This window comes from Canis lupus, chromosome 21 (genome assembly GCF_003254725.2).
Source record: "Canis lupus dingo isolate Sandy chromosome 21, ASM325472v2, whole genome shotgun sequence".
NCBI classification, from domain to species: Eukaryota; Metazoa; Chordata; class Mammalia; order Carnivora; family Canidae; genus Canis; species Canis lupus.
Genome location: NC_064263.1, coordinates 38571039 through 38586520, shown reverse-complemented (window position 1 = coordinate 38586520; position 15482 = coordinate 38571039). Strand labels below are relative to the sequence as shown.

The 15482-nt window shown below is 48.8% G+C and overlaps 1 protein-coding gene across 3 annotated transcripts in view; it reads right to left on the bottom strand.

Annotated features, from left to right (window-relative positions):
• Positions 1–413: 413 nt before the first annotated feature.
• The window catches only part of INSC (INSC spindle orientation adaptor protein), an 87926-nt gene continuing 72857 nt past the window's right edge, over positions 414–15482 (bottom strand). The window contains exons 9-13 of one of the 3 annotated variants that reach the window (XR_007404678.1): positions 13218–13284; positions 8367–8522; positions 6852–6928; positions 2076–2216; positions 853–991 (exon numbers count right to left, since the gene is read on the bottom strand). Coding sequence is in view for 1 of the 3 variants with exons in the window: in XM_035704157.2 (XP_035560050.1) it covers positions 863–991; positions 6852–6928; positions 8367–8522; positions 13218–13284 (429 nt within the window). In the remaining 2 variants the exon portion in view is untranslated. Of the gene's footprint in view, positions 992–2075; positions 2217–6851; positions 6929–8366; positions 8523–13217; positions 13285–15482 lie in introns of all 3 variants that reach the window. The other 2 variants (XR_007404679.1, XM_035704157.2) reach the window with 2 other exon arrangements.

Genomic DNA, 15482 nt, shown 5'->3' with positions numbered 1-15482 from the left:
ATCACTGAATGCAGAATGGGGGAGACATTCTCACAGTTGTCCCTTGCAAGCTGATATGAGCCAGCTCCAGCACACTTTCAAGTACACTCTCAAAAAGATATCATATACTAACACCTCCTCTGAGGATCCTAGTCCCCAGGAAATTATACAAGAGCAGAAAAGCATACGGAAACTGAGTTTGTGGGGACTTTTGGAAATCTTTCTGATTTCTCACTAAATTCTCAGAACTTGACGCATTCATGCACTTGTGAAAACGATACAACTCTCTACACAGTTTGAATAGTTAGAAAGGATTTTGTGACATGACACCTTATAAATTAGGAACTTAGTCTAAGATGTGATTTAATCTGAAAATACAAGACACATTTTGTACGATTTCATCTATTAAAGAATAAAACCTTCCTTCTAGTGTCTTCTGTCCAACTATGAAATTTATTTAACATCTTTTAGAAAGGAGTAAGCCAATGTTTAAAAAAAAAAATAAGCCAAAAGACTGCTGGGCAGTGAACATACTCTAGTTCCAAACGGGAGTGGAAATGAGGCAAGATTATATAGTGAGAGTAGAGAAAGCAAGATGAAGGGAAATTGCCCATGACAATAGGTCGTATTAGGCATTATGCATTTCAATATCTGTAACTGAAAAGTCACAGAAGTCAAAAATAAAAACGAAGAAGACTCCCAGGCCCTACACACTGCCTGCTGGTGTTGCTAGAATATTTAGCCCTCTCTCCATTTTGTATAAAAAATAAATTAAGTATAAATAAGGAGGTGAGGAAGCTGGTGCATACTCAGGTGTGTTCACAGGTATGTACTCAGAGAGGGCAAGAGAATGGAGCCAAATGTCTTTCCTCTCCCACGCTTGCTACACAAAACTCTCCTCCATGTTGCTGCAGAGTAAGAAAGAGTCCACGAGCCGGGGCTGGACCAGCTGCTGGAAGTCAGAGTCCTGCAGGCCTTCAGGGCAGACCCCAGCCAGTCTACGCAGAGCAGCCTGGGGAGAAATAGAACAGAGGACACAGGTCAGGCCAGGTTCTCTGCTCGGATGCATGTATTCCCTTCAACTGCCCTGGGAGGTGCTTTTCTGGAAGTGGCACATTGATCAGTCAGTTTGAGTCAATCATCACCTTGGTCAGCTGGCACCTTAAGGACGTGGTCCTTTTGGTCACCTGGTCACTATGATAAGTTTATCACTTGGTCATCTGGTTTGTACCATGGTCATTATGGTGGATGTCATCTGAAAGCCCTCATGATCTTAATAATGGTCTCACCATTTTGGTTTTTCAATCAGCTCAGAAACCTGGTTGTCCTAAAGATCTGTTATTTAAAAAGTCTGGTCAACTTACTGACTATTTAAGTTCAAGATTTGTTCATTCCAGAGACCATAACTACCAGAAGCTTCAATGGTATTACAGCCTTGTTTCCAGGTCCCTAGAGTTGCTTGAGAATAGCAAGGGATATTGATTCATAAATTCAGCAAGGTTCTGACAAAGTATTATGGGAGGGGAAAGAGAGAGGAAGGAAGGTCATAAAGCTGAAGGAGATGGAGATTCTGCACGGGAAAGACAGATGCTGGCAGAATGACACCACTGCCCAGGTCCCCCTGTGCTGGGCATTTCACTCCTCGCTGAGTGCTCTATCCTGCTTTATGTCCACATGCCCTTGCTTAGCATTTCTCCATGGCACAAAGTCCCTCTTCACTCTTTTCTAGCCAGCGGGTACATTCACCCTGTGAGGGCTGGCCCACCATCATCTCCTCTGTGAAGCCTTCCCTGATTCCCTGAAGCAGAGACAGTCCTTCCCTCTTCTCTACGCTCATGGCCCCTGGGCTGACCTGAACCTTCTCACCCTTGACTGCTACTGGGTTTTTCGGTGTTTGTCTCCCACACTAGACTCTTAGCTCCTCAAAGATAGACACTCTGTTTTATTTTTCTCTGTATCCACAGAGGAAGGACAGGGTTTGGCACAGGGCTCAATAAATGTATGTTAAATTAAAAAAAAAGAAAAAATGAAATGCTTTAAAATGGAGTTTTATTGCTAGAGCCACCTGAAACTGTAAATGTGGGCCGCGCACCTACCTCCGCCTCTCTCTCAGTCCGCTGAGGCAGTGCATACTAAGTGCTCAATGACTGTGAATTCCTTCCCTCTTCTGTTCACAGCAGGGAACAAGGTGAGAGCTTAGGGGTGCCCTTGCCCGAGAAACAAAGAGAAGGGAATATCTGGAATGGCAGAAAAAGCAAAAAAAAAAAAAAAAAAAAAAAGGAATACTAATACTTACTGCATATCTACACATAGTATTTCATTTAATCCTTACAGGATACTACAGGGTAGGTGTCATGATCTTCAGTTTGGAAATGAGGAGATGAAGGCTCAGTGAGGGAAAGGGGCCTTCCCGAGATCACCCAGCAGCAGTCCCACTGCAGGACCCTCACACCCGTGCACACGGTAGGGATGGAGCAGACCCAGGGCACGGGGTTATACTGAGTACATGAGCCCTCATGACCTATACCTATTGCTGAGAAACCACCAAGTCAGTGAAAAGAAAGGAAGGCTTAAGTTGGTTGTTGGATGAACAGGGGCTGCCATGTTCAAATTGGATCAAGGAGAGGGACCTGAGCGGGGTTTGGAATGCTAGTGGCAAGAAGTAGACTCTAGGAGACTGTCCCTCAGTAGTGTGTCCTGCCTCTCCTGGGGGCTGTTTTCCCCCAAGGGGCTACAGAGGCTGAACTCCATAGCACTTTCTGATTCCTCTTGGCTCCAACTGGGAAAAATAACTCTATACCCTTGACTTGTCACAGTAAAAAATGGAACCTGAGTTCTTCAGCAGAGGAGCCTAGGAAGCCATTGATATATTTTACATCATAATCATAAAGCAAGAGGGAGGGAGCAGTGAGGAAAGATAAAGAAATGGAGAGAAAACAGACTCACGAGGAGAATGAGATAGAAGAAGAAAATAGAGAAACAGAGAAAAAGAGACAACAGAGAAGTGGGACAGGAAGGCAAAGTTAAAACAGAGAGGCGGAGATGAGCTGGTGAAAGAAACATCAAGCCTGACAGAGAGATAGAGAGAGAGAGAGAAAGAGAGAAAGAGAGATGGTGACAAAGAAAACGAGAGTGCCCAGGGAGGGGGGAGAGGGGCAAACAGGAGGGAGGGAGGAGAAGGTGAGGAGCCATAAAGGGAGGAAGGGGAGAGAGTGGGGGGGGCGGAGAGAGCTGAGGGGAAAGAAGGAGAGAGAAAAACTCCTGAAAGAAGTCAAGCTCTGGAGGAGAGAAAAGCAAAAAATAAAATGAAGAGGGAGAGAGAAAGGGAGGGAGAGAAAGGGAGACAAAGTGGGGCAGGGGCAGAGGCAGAGGGAGAGCATCTCAAGCAGACGCCCTGCTGAGCACAGCCTGATGCGAGGCTCCATCTCACCCACTCTGATATATTGCCCTGAGCCAAAATCAAGAATCAGACGCTTAACTGACTAAGCCACCCAGGCACCCCCTGGCCTGTGGTTCTCTTTTCTTAGAGGGAGAGAGAGAGAGGAGAGGGAGAGAGAGAGAAGGAGAAAGAGAGAAAGAGAAGAGGGAGATAAAAGGGGAGAAGAGGGAGAGGGAAAGAATGAATGAACTAGAAACAGACCTGGAAACACAAAGGTCAATGGACACCCTCATCTCCCTGGGGTCCCCAGAAGGCCTGCAGGACAGGAATCCAAAGCAACTCAGAGCACCCCCTCCTCAGCGTCCCAGAGCTCAAAGGACCCTTCCCCCTTCTGAAGCCTGTCTCTGGGCTTCTGCTTCCCAGGGAGGGTTAACAGCCAGTCATCCCAGGATCTCAGTCCCAGACAGTCTGAAAACACCCAAGCATTAAACAAGCCCAGCAGCCCACTGACAGCCGCCTCATTAAGGAAAAATCAATTCTGTTTGCGCGAGGCAATCTGCACTGCCATTCTCCCAGATGTGGGAGACAATAATTGAAATGTCCTCCCTCCACCTGAAGAGAGCCTCTGACGCTGGGAAGAAGGCCTTGGGGAAGGCAGGAGATGTAGCCTCCAACTCCATCTGCCAGGCCAGCCTCCTAGCGGCCCCTATCTCAGCAGCCAGGGGGCCACACTCAAATGTGGAACCCCTTCTGGGAGCCAAATCACCACCACGTGCAATTCTGGGGCCTCGGGGTGGGAAGAGAAGTCTATCTGTCCCTCAACCAGGCAAGAAACAGTCACCAAAGCCAAGGTCCTATGGAGATATCAAGGGCTAGAAAAGGTCCCCAGCCCTAAGAAGGTTCCAGACTAAGGGGGGGAAGAAAGATCTGCCAAGAGCCAAGGGAGCAAGACCAGTGCCCTAAGACATGGGGGAGAAGGCATGACTGAAAACAAGAAGGTCTGGCCACAAAGCCAAGACCTTCAGCATTAGGCAGGCCTGTGTTTGAATTCCAAGACCCTCCCCTTTTAATACCCAGCACACGAGATCCCATAACCTACCTCCCACTGAAGATAACAAAATCCAAGCCGGCAGGCCCAGATGCCCATGTACTCCCTGTCTCTGAGCCACAGGCATCCCCCAGGACACTTGACAGAGGAGATGGATCTGGGCCCCAGCCCTGTGTTCGAGCCAGAAGGCACGGGGCTGTAGACAGTAGGCCACAGATCATGGGGGACCATGGAAGGGCCAATGATGGAAGCATCGTGACTGTAAAATTAGAACTAGCCCAGCAGCCACAGGAAGGGTCGATTAGGGAGGGAGAAGCTCTCTTCAGCATCCCATGAGCCATCCTCCAGGGGAAATGTAATACCTTTTCCATTGGAAAAGTCCTTCACGTGACTGAAGATGGTGGCCAAGCCCTTGTACATGTTTTATTTCAAACTAACACTATGGATGGACAAAGAATTGTGGCCACAGGCCTGCATGGAGCTTTCTGGTTTCCCACTACAACCTGAGGGCGTCGTGGTGCTGGGCACTTGTGGGCGTCCCGAGCGTTGGAGATAATGGCGATTGGGGCCAACGATTGTGTTGGCCCAGCATTAACTCTCTCCACTTGACTCACTGAGCGAGACAGGATTAAGAAGTTCTCTCAACTGGGGAAAACATTACCTCGTTACACGTACTAACCTCCAGCTGAAGCTTAGCCTCCCCTTCAGTGCAGCCACCAACCATGAAGTCACAGCAATTCCTGCAACTTGTGTGCCAAGGAAAGTCACAGATCCTCTCATACCCCAGTAACTCTTGCTGGAGGTACCCTCAGATAGCATTTATGCTCATTTCTAGTCAAGGTTATAATACTCATTAGACCCACTGCTATCTCTCTTAGTTAACATGTTAATTAAAAGTACATATGTTAATTATATCACATAAATACTCCAATAATTATTGTAATAATTCCTTCTTAATTCTATATATTTTGGTTTATGCATTTAAAACATTATTCTTAGAAGGGATCCAGAAGCTCCAACAGATCACCAAAGGCACCAAAAAGCTAAAGTTGTTCTGCATGTACCAGAATCAAAGTCCCATGAGAGCAGAGATGTTTGTCTTTGTCTTTCCCACACACACACACAGCTGTGTCCCCATAGCTCAGAAGTGTGCCCAGCACACAGAATCACTCAGTAAATATTTATTGAATAAGATTTACAGGCACTTAGTGACCTACTCACTGTCCCGCAGCTCGTTAATGGCAAAACCAAGACAGGTGTGTCTGACCGCAATGCCCTCCGGTCTCTACAACCATACAATGCCTATCAGGAGCTCCCAAAAATGAGATGAGCTTCGTCTAAAAAATGATAGAGTGTGGAGGGGGCTTTACAGAGAGGAAGAGGGAGAGAGAAAGGAAGGGGGAGAGACGGAGAGAAAGTGGGGGCTTGAAGGCCCTCCAGATCCCTCACTTCCCCCCTCGAGTTCTTTAAGGACCAACCAAGAATTGGGCACTCCCTTCTGAAAGTCAAATGACCCATTTATACATTGGTTTCCCGGCCTCTTCACGCTTCCAACTGGAAGCAGCTCTGTTTGGGGATTCAGTCCAGCCCCAGCAGGGAGGAATGTAGAGACAAAGCACGCATTCCCATCGGTACAGTTGAGTCTCTCATGGTGGCTCCAAGCAGCAAGAAGTTGGGTGGGGATCTCGTGAGATGCGCTGCTTTGGTTCAAGTTGAAGATCTTGGCAAATAACACTTTCTGTCCTGTCCTATTGCTGCCAGTCCTACTCTACAAGGGAGGGGGGTGGCTACGAGGCTGGAAGAGTGCCAGTAGAGGGGCCCTGTCGAAGAGGATGGAAGGCTTCTCTCCCAGTGTCCCCTTTGGAACAGACACGAGACCTCCATACCCTACCTTCCATTGCTGCAAGTACCATGTATCACTACCACCTGCCAACATTCTCCCCACCAGCCACCCTGGTCTTGAGCTGCTGTTAAGACTCCTCAGAACCTCAAACGTTCATGGTTATTAAAAGTATGTGTGAGGGATTCCCTAGCCCCCCCATCTTTCACATATATGACCTCATATCATTATCTTTCATCTTTTTAAAGATTTATTTATTTATTTATTTATTTATTTATTTGAGAGAGAGACAGAGAGCGCTCAAGCAGAGGGAGGGGGAGACAAGCAGGTGCCCCACTGAGTGGGAAGTCAGAGCCTAAGATCATGACCTGAGCCAAAATCAAGAGTCAGATGCCCAACCGGCTGACTGAGCCATCCAGGCATCCCTTTTCTTCACAGTTTTGTGAATTAAATGAAACACCTTTATCACCATTTTAAAGAGGAAAGTTGAGTGCAGAGAAGTCTCATGGCTTACTCAAGCCAGCCGAGGCATCGCCAGTTCTCCTGGCCCCTGGTCTGCAGCCCCAAAGCCCAGGGCGAAAGCCGGGGGGATACGGGGAACTCACCAGGCAAGCCACGAGCACAGCATCACTGCTGTTCCTCTCGGAGGGCGATCTGCAGAGCTCGATGAGGCGGGACATACCTGCGGGAGACACACAAGAACAAGGATGGGAACGGGCCTGGCCAGGCCTGACCCAGAGGTGCTCCCCCTGGCCCCACCCACAGCTTTCTGGGTCACTCCAGGGCCCCACTAGCTCACCACCTGGCCAGAGAAAAGGTGCTGAACCCACCTGGAGGAGCTTGTAGTGGAGACTTTCTGTTCCCCTGGGTCTGAACAGACCCTGCTCAGGGCCAGTACTGAGCTTAGGAGAGCTGCAACAGAACGTACTGGGACCTCTGAGAAAGAACTTCCTGTGTCAGTACTTCTGATTTTGCCAGAACTATATTTAATGCTTATATCATTATCAGCAGGACTTCCCATTTTTCTCCCAATTGTCTATTACAGTCAGAAAATGTATTGCTCCTAAGATTATAGAAAACTCCAGATTGAGGAGGTTAATATTTCCTAGGCCTTTATAGAGGAAAGGCAAATAAATGACTCTGCTTTTCAATGTAAATTGGCTTTTTACAAACTCCAAAAAACAAAAACAAAACAAAGAGCCAACTCGTAAGATATTAATAAAAGGTGTACAGACACATTCTATGTGTTTATCTTCCAGAAAGTCTTTCTGGAGCCAGAACCTGGGGCCACCTCATGCTATTTGCCAGGTACCTGCACGATAGGCAACAACACCATCCTATCCTTGGGCCCCTTCCTGGGATACATTCCCCAACCATCACCCTGGAATAAAGCCTCAAACCACAGCTGAAGGCTCACCTCCCTGCTAACACATTCCCCGAACCACCCGGAAAAATGTGAGCTGCTTCCCCCCTGTGCCAAACGTGGCTCGGACATGCTTTGAACACTGGCCTATGGTATGCAAGGGCACCTTTGTCTTTCCATATCTGCCACCCCATGAGGCTGTAAGCCCCCGTGGTCAGGACAATGCACAGTCAGGGTGTTAGGCCGAGCACTCAGAACCGAGTCTAGCAGGGAGTGGGTGCTTCGAAAAGACTCGCTGGGGACATGTAACGAACTGAATGCACAAGTGATTTAATGACTGAATTAATAAATGAATTAAAAGTGAATAAAAGAAGCAGTGAATGAGTGCACGAATGAACAAAAGCATGAGTTCATGAGTGAATGAATAGATGAACAAGTAGATAAGTGAATAACTGAGTGAAGGACAAAACAGAACGACTGCATGAAGGGGTAGGGCTCTCAGCGGGGAGTCTTGGGTGAGTGGCTGTTCCATCCGACTTCAGCCTCCCCAGGCCCTGATTCCCTCTAGTTTTGGCCCCAAACTTACCAGCTAGATGGGGGGCCACATGCTGGGCCCCCATGCCAGCATTTTCTGGCACCTTGAGAGTGGGGTCACCTCGGCCAGCGGGGCTGTGAGTCCCCTGTCGCCACCACGAAACTGGGGGTGCTCCCATCCCAGGCCCACCTCCCCACTCTTGCCACAGCCCGCCCCACTTACAGCTCAGCCGCACGGCCTCCCGGGCCACCTCTGGGTCTCGGCTGAGACGGGCCAGAGTCACCGCGGCCTTCTGCTGGACTCGCTCACAGGCCGCCACCTCGGCAGGGGTTCCAGACCTTGGCTTCTCGGACAGCATGCCCATGATAAGCTGGACCCCTGGGCAGAAGGCAAAGGACAGTTGGCACCTGCCCCCGCGGGGAGCCTGTCCCCCACCCCGGGGCCAGCTGGATAGGTGGCTGCAAAAGCCCGAGACTTAGGAGGTCTCAACCATGGGAAGGCACTGGATGAGGCCACCGCTTCTCCTCCTGCCCTGGGGCTATCTCTGATTCCATGCCTAAGTCACTCTACTTGGAAGGGACATCGGGAGGGCCTCCCTTCTGATTTTTTAAATGCTATTACTGAGCTTTTATTATGTGCATGACACTGCACTGAATGCACAATAAATGCATGATCCCTAAAGCCTCCCAATAGTCTCTGGAACTAAGTATCTGTATAATTCACTGTGAGGCCCAAAGAGAAGCAGGGTCTCTTTTCCAGGGTCGCACAGTTAGTAGCCAGGGAGCTGGTCTCAGAACTCAGGTAATCTGGTTCTTCTCTGTCACTACTTCGCCTCTGATCCAGCTGCATCTGAGATGGGTCGAGAGGTGATGGGCCCCCCGTGGGAGGTGAGCCAAACCTTAGGCTGGACAAGCAGCAGATCAAATGTTTTAGGGGCTTCTAGCACTGGCGGAGGATGGAGAGTTGAATTGAGAGGTTTGGGTAGGGCCTGAATTTGGTCAGCTGAGCATTCTTCCCACCCTCCCATGAAACCAGATCCATCTTCTGATTGTCCTACAAACCCATACCCACATTCACTCTCACCCTCTGCCCCGGCCACCTAATTTTTCCACAAGGATATCCTTTTCCCTCTCACACTCCAACTAAGTAATTCCCATCCTGCAGGTTGTAGTAAAAGTCCGTGTTCTGTGGGAGGTACTTCCTAACTGTCTCCGCCCACACCCCCTTCCCTGCACTGGGGTGGGGGGGGATGGGAAATCTTGCCAGCACAGACCTTAAACCAGACAGGGCCCGTGGATATATTGTACTTTGCTCTGTTGCTCCACACACTAATTTTTTTAAAAAATCTTGTTATTATGAAAGTTGGGAAGTTTCCATTAAAACCCAGATTTCCATTAAAATCCAGCTTCCAAAAAATTACCTCCTATCTGACATGGGGGCCACAGCTCTTCCTGACAATGATACGCTAAAGCTTATTAACAGCTTGCTATTTTAAATGAGATTGGCCCAGTCCCTGCTGAGCCTACATCATCCATGGATAGTACCTGTCTGGTTCTATAGGTATCTAAGTTTGCAACCTCTGACTTAGACTGGGGAGCCAAAAGGGCCTTTAGAGATCTAGCCCAACCCCACTCTCCACCCTACCCCCCATTTCACAGAAGAGCACCTGAGATCTGGAGAGAGAAAATGATTTCCCAAGTGCACACAGGAGTTAGCCCCAGTCCAGGACCTCAGCCACATGCCTCTGTGAATCTTACTTGAACCAGATGTCATTTCTAATTCTCCTGGATCTCAACGCACAGGGGCTGTTAAGTTACTTAGTTATGGCCCCTAGATTATTCAGTCCTGGGGAGTCGGGAGGGGTTCTCTTTCTGATGAGTTTTGTTAAGTACCCATTTCTCCCTCCTGCGGGCTCAAGGGACCCAGTCTCTAATACCTCTGCCACCACACACACTAAGCTTAGGGCAAGGTGCTTCTCTTCCCAACCCTCTCCCAGGCCACTGAATGAAACATAGTCTTCAGGCTCCCTATGCCCACAATGTCCCTAAGACAAGGTCACGACCATGAATATCCAGAGGTATGTATGTTATGGCCTGTGGGCACATGAACAGGGGACATCAAAATGACAACTTTAGGAAGTGCCACAGGCTTAGGAAGTTTTACTAACTCCGGGTTCAGGTGCCCACAAAGAAGCCACTTTCCCAATTCCCCCTTTGCACCTGCAAACTGACAAGGAATCAGATAGTTTCTCATACACCAGCAGGTAAGCTCCAGGGCACAAGGGCGTGTGTCCGTTTCCTGCATGGAAATAGATGCAGTACCTAGAAAGCGGCTTCACGCAAATCTTCAGTCAAATTGCTCACTGAATATCAAATGAATGAATATGAATGCATTCAGGTGAAGAGTCTTACAAATGTATAAAATCCAAGTTTCCTATAAATATATACTTCTGTGGGAGGTATTTCCTAACTGCCCCTGCCCACATCCCCTTCCCCGCACTGGGGCGGGGGTGGGGGGGGGGAGAATCTTGCCAGCACAGAACTTAAACCAGACAGGGCTCGTGGATATATATACAATATAGAGTATATAAATAAAGTATATATATACTTTGTATATATATATACATATATTTATATATATAAATACTTATATATAAATATGTATAAAATTCATTTTTATATAAATATATAAATTATATATATAAATATATACATATATAAATATATTTATAGTATATAAATAAAGTATATATATACTTGGTCGGGACGCCTGGGTGGCTCAGCGGTTGGACGTCTGCCTTGGGCTCAGGGCGTGATCCCAGGTTGGGGGATCGAGGCCTGCTTCGGGCTTCCTGTGAGGAGCCTGCTTCTCCGTCTTTCTATGTCTCTGCCTCTGTGTGTGTGTCTCTCATGAATAAATAAATGAATAAATCTTAATATATATATGTATATATATACTTCATCTGTCTTAACTAGAAAAAAAATAAGATGCCATGAAATTGAGCTTCCTAGAAAAATCTAGACTGTGTTTCCAAAGGCCAGGCCAGGCTCAATGCCAGAAAGGTTGCCTGGAGGTTGGGAGTTACAGCTTCGGGGACCAGCCCCCAATGCCCTGTTTCCCCAACACTCTCTCCGGCTCAGTCCCAGCCTCTGAGGGAGAAGTCGAAGGAAAGCTATTGATGTCATGGGGTTGACAGTTAAGAGCTTGGGCTGCCCTGACCTGCCTCCCAGTGTAGGGGTGACAGCAGCCGGGCCTCCTTCCTCCAGCCCCATCACCAACACTCACACACAGTTCGGGGCGGGACAGGGACAAGATCACCAGGCTGCATTCAGGGCAGGACACATCAGTCTCATGCAGCCTGGTAAGAGGACTGCTTTTCAAAGTCCGGTTCTCCCGACAGCGCTTGTCCCCTTCCGCCCAGGATCCCACTGAGCTCCAGCAGGCCCTGGCTGCATCACCACCCCTGCCCTGCCGGTCCCTCCAGCTCTGCCCACTGTTGTACTCAATCTCCTCATCGAAGGCTCTTCAGCTGAGCCTGCCAGTCTCCTGAAAGAGCAGGTGCGCTTGGCACAGGGCCCATTCTGCCCTAGATACTCTTGTAACAAGCTCCGTCTTCATCCTCCCGGCACCCTGCGAGGTAGGTGCATTCCCATTTTGCAGATGGAAAAGTGGAAGTCATACAGCTAGTAACTGAGAGGGCCAGGATTCAAGCCCAGTCTGTTTCCAGTTTCCCTGGTGGCAACCCCCTGCCCTCTGCTGCAGTGTTTTATTGTCGATCTTACACTATGTCATGTTATCACTTTTGGGCTCCAGTTGGGCTCTCCTAGGACAAAGCCAAGGATTTCTTCATCTCTGTGTGCATTTGTTCAGTGCAATGCCAGGCATGTAGTAGGTCTCTAACTGCTGACTGAATGAGCCCATCAATAGCCCTTTGTAAACCATCAAACCCTCTACAGAGGCCAGATGTTCCAATCCCAAATCCATGGGCCTCTGGATATCCATTGCCGTTCACCACTTGAACTTAAGGCTCTGAGTGCGGACAGAAGGGGCTGCGAAGGATGCTCCTCAAGTCTCTCAGTCTCAGCTGGCTCAGGAAAGTTTTTCATTATTACCTCAACCACATGAAATTAACACAAAATGATGTCTTTCAATTAGTAATAGGGCAATGGGGGATGGGGAATGTGTGTGTTTGTTAAAACAGCAGGGGCAACCTGGGGGAAGGGGGATTAACAAGAGCAGAAGCAGCTGGCCCAGGGCTCTCAGCTCACTCGTCCTCATTAGCGTCTTGGGTTTCCGACCGGCTGCTAATTGCTCCCTTATTTCCCAGTCACAGGAAGCCCTCGCTATTCTGCGTTCCCAGCTGCAAGGTGGCAGACCTGTCCTGGTCCCTAGCAGAGGCAGAGACAGCACAGGGCCTCTCCCTGGCCCACCTCACCCCGACTCTGGTGACACCCTTGGTGCAAGGTGGGACCTGGGAGCCAGTGGGATGGCCATGTCCTCGGGTGAGGGGTCCAGGGGTCAGGCTTGCCCTGACCTGCTCCCCCACCCTCACTCCTCTTCAGATGCTTCAGCTTCCTAAGTGAGGCCAAATCCAATATGATAGGAACAACTTAAAGTCCAAATGCATCCTCCGGCAGGAAGAGATTTTTACTTTTTGGATCATAATGAAATACTCGTCTACCCTTCATCACCCTAATTAAAATAGCACCTGCTAACCCCCTCACCTCGGGTCTACCTTATACCCTGCCCTGCTTTATTTTCTGCATCCCACTATCGTCATCCGACATGCTCCATCTTCTCATTCATTGCCCCATGGAACTAAAGTCCCTCGAAAGCAAACATTTACCTATTGGCCCAGCTGTACACATAAGCGCACACACATATATACGTATATGTGTGTGTGTGTATATATATATGTATATATATACACACACACACACCCTCACGTAATTGTGGAGACACACATGCCCACATTTCCATACCAGCACACAGCTCTTCACACAAACACAAAGGCCCATGGTCCTATATAAACCATATAATCCATGCCACGTGCACACTGCTGCAAAGACGTACCATTCTCCTGAATGATGTCAGAGGCGCACTGCTCTAGGACAGACATGTTTGCCAAGATGGTCACAATCTGGAAAAGAGAATTGAGAATCTGAGAAAATGCGCACACCTGAGCCGAGCAGTGTTCTTTACAGACAGCTGAGCCAGGAGCAATGAAGCTTTCCTGTAGCCTGTGGTTCTTTCCCATGGTATTTTCTTCCATCCTTGTGGGCACCTGCCTCCCATATGTATTTCCCCAGTGACTGGCTCTCACTTGTCAGCATGTGGTGCTGGGATGGCCCCCAGGGGCCCCAGGACTCCATCGGAGAGAACAGCGTGCCTGAGTGAAGAGGGGACCCACCGCCTTTCTGCAGAAATGCAGACAGATTGGCAGACTGCTGGCTCGCCCTCCCCTGGACTGGGTGCCGCTCATCCTAGCCTCTTGCCTGATAGTGAACCCCACCTACTTTCAGCCTGAAATTCATGGACAGCAAGGTCAAGTTAGAGAACATAAGATCAAAGGGCAGCATCACACCCCAAGTGCCATGTATTGTAAGGAACCTGGTGCGGAAGTTCTTGCTCAGCTGGCTTTGCAAGGCTGCGGTCCACAAGCCTTGCCTGTGGGTCATCTCTGAAGGGCTGTGTCTGTAGTAAAGAGATGCTGACACCAGGTGGGCAGCAAGCCTTGGCCACAACCACACGGGTTGGACAGCCAATAGCCCACCCCACCCCGACCCCTTGGCCAGGGTCAAGGCTGCAGGGGAAACTGCACCACCCAGAACTGGATTAAGGAACAGGACCACCAAGAGACGGCTTACAGACCCCAAACTGTTAGGTGCCAAAACACCATTGGAAAATGTTGGAAACTTGGCACCTATTAACTCAGATACCACCCAAGACACTGCTCCCGAGGTAAATGGCAAAATGAAATCCACCCACTGCCACAGAAGCAGACAGCACCCTCGAGTGGTGATTAAATAAAATAAAATAAATAAAATAAAATAAAATAAAATAAATGAAATAAAACAAATAAAATAAAATAAAATAAATAAATAAATAAATAAAATAAAATAAAATAAATAAAATAAAATGGAAAACACTCCTTGCTGGTGCAGTCCTCCCTCTCTCTCAAAAGCGTTCCTCAGAGCTTGTGGCACATTATAACTGGAGACCATGTCCCCACCTCTGAGGCAGCAGCTGACAGTCTACCGAGCACGGCTCATGCAGCTTAAACTCTGGAACTGGATAATGCATAGTAATGTGAAGTTTGCCAAGAGAGAGTATTATCTCGATTTTAACTGGTTTGACACTGGCATATTATCCTGCATAAATAAATGCATATGATAAATCTCTTCTTCTACACAGAAAGGAAAAGCGTTGCCATATGAATAGATTATCTATCCCCGTCCCCACCGAACACACATGTTGAAAAGGGACCTGCGTTCTTTGGCGGCTGTGTGTCAGGCCCTGGTGACTCAGACCTGGTCAGGGGCCTGGCTGCGTAAGCATGCCTGGGATGGGCTGTCGGGGTGGGGGGGGCAGAGAATCCCCCAAAAGCTTTCTCCCACAGGCAACCCTGCCCGACCAGATGTTCTATGAAGGGAGTGGAGGAGGGTTAATCCTGAGAAGTTTTTTCCTCCCCTTGGAAGACTGTGTGTAAGTGCTGAGAGGAAGGAGTTAGAGGAAATATATGGGTCAAAGACACAGTTTGAAGAAATGGAAGGAGGGATGCCTGGGTGGCTCAGTGGCTGAGCGCCTGCCTTCAGCCCAGGGCATAATCCTGGAGTCCTGGGATCAAGGCCCCCATCGGGCTCCCTGCATGGAGCCTGCTTCTCCCTCTGCCTGTGTCTCTGCCTCTCTCTCTCTCTCTCTCTCTCTGTGTGTCTCTCATGAATAAATAAAATCTTTTTCTTAAAAAATGGAAGGAATAAAATTTAAATTAAAAAGAAAGGAAAGTTCCCCAGGAGGCATAAAGTGCATCGTCCTACAAGGAAGCAAACAGGAGGCCAAGTCCAGGGCAGAGCGCAGCTCACTGGCCTCGGGCCTTGGGTGGCCCATTAGCGACAGCACGGAGCGCGGCCTCCGGCCACACGGAGCCACCACATGCCACCCTGAGCAGCCACCCTCAGCAGCTGGCCGTTCCAAAAAAGGGGAGGGAGGACACGAGGAAGCGAGGCAGGAAGGACAAACTAAAACAGGAAAAGGAAACCTCTGTCTGCAGCCCCAGGTTCATTACCCGCGATTATTAGCTGTGTCGGGCACAGGTAGGTCTTTGTGTCAGACTCATTT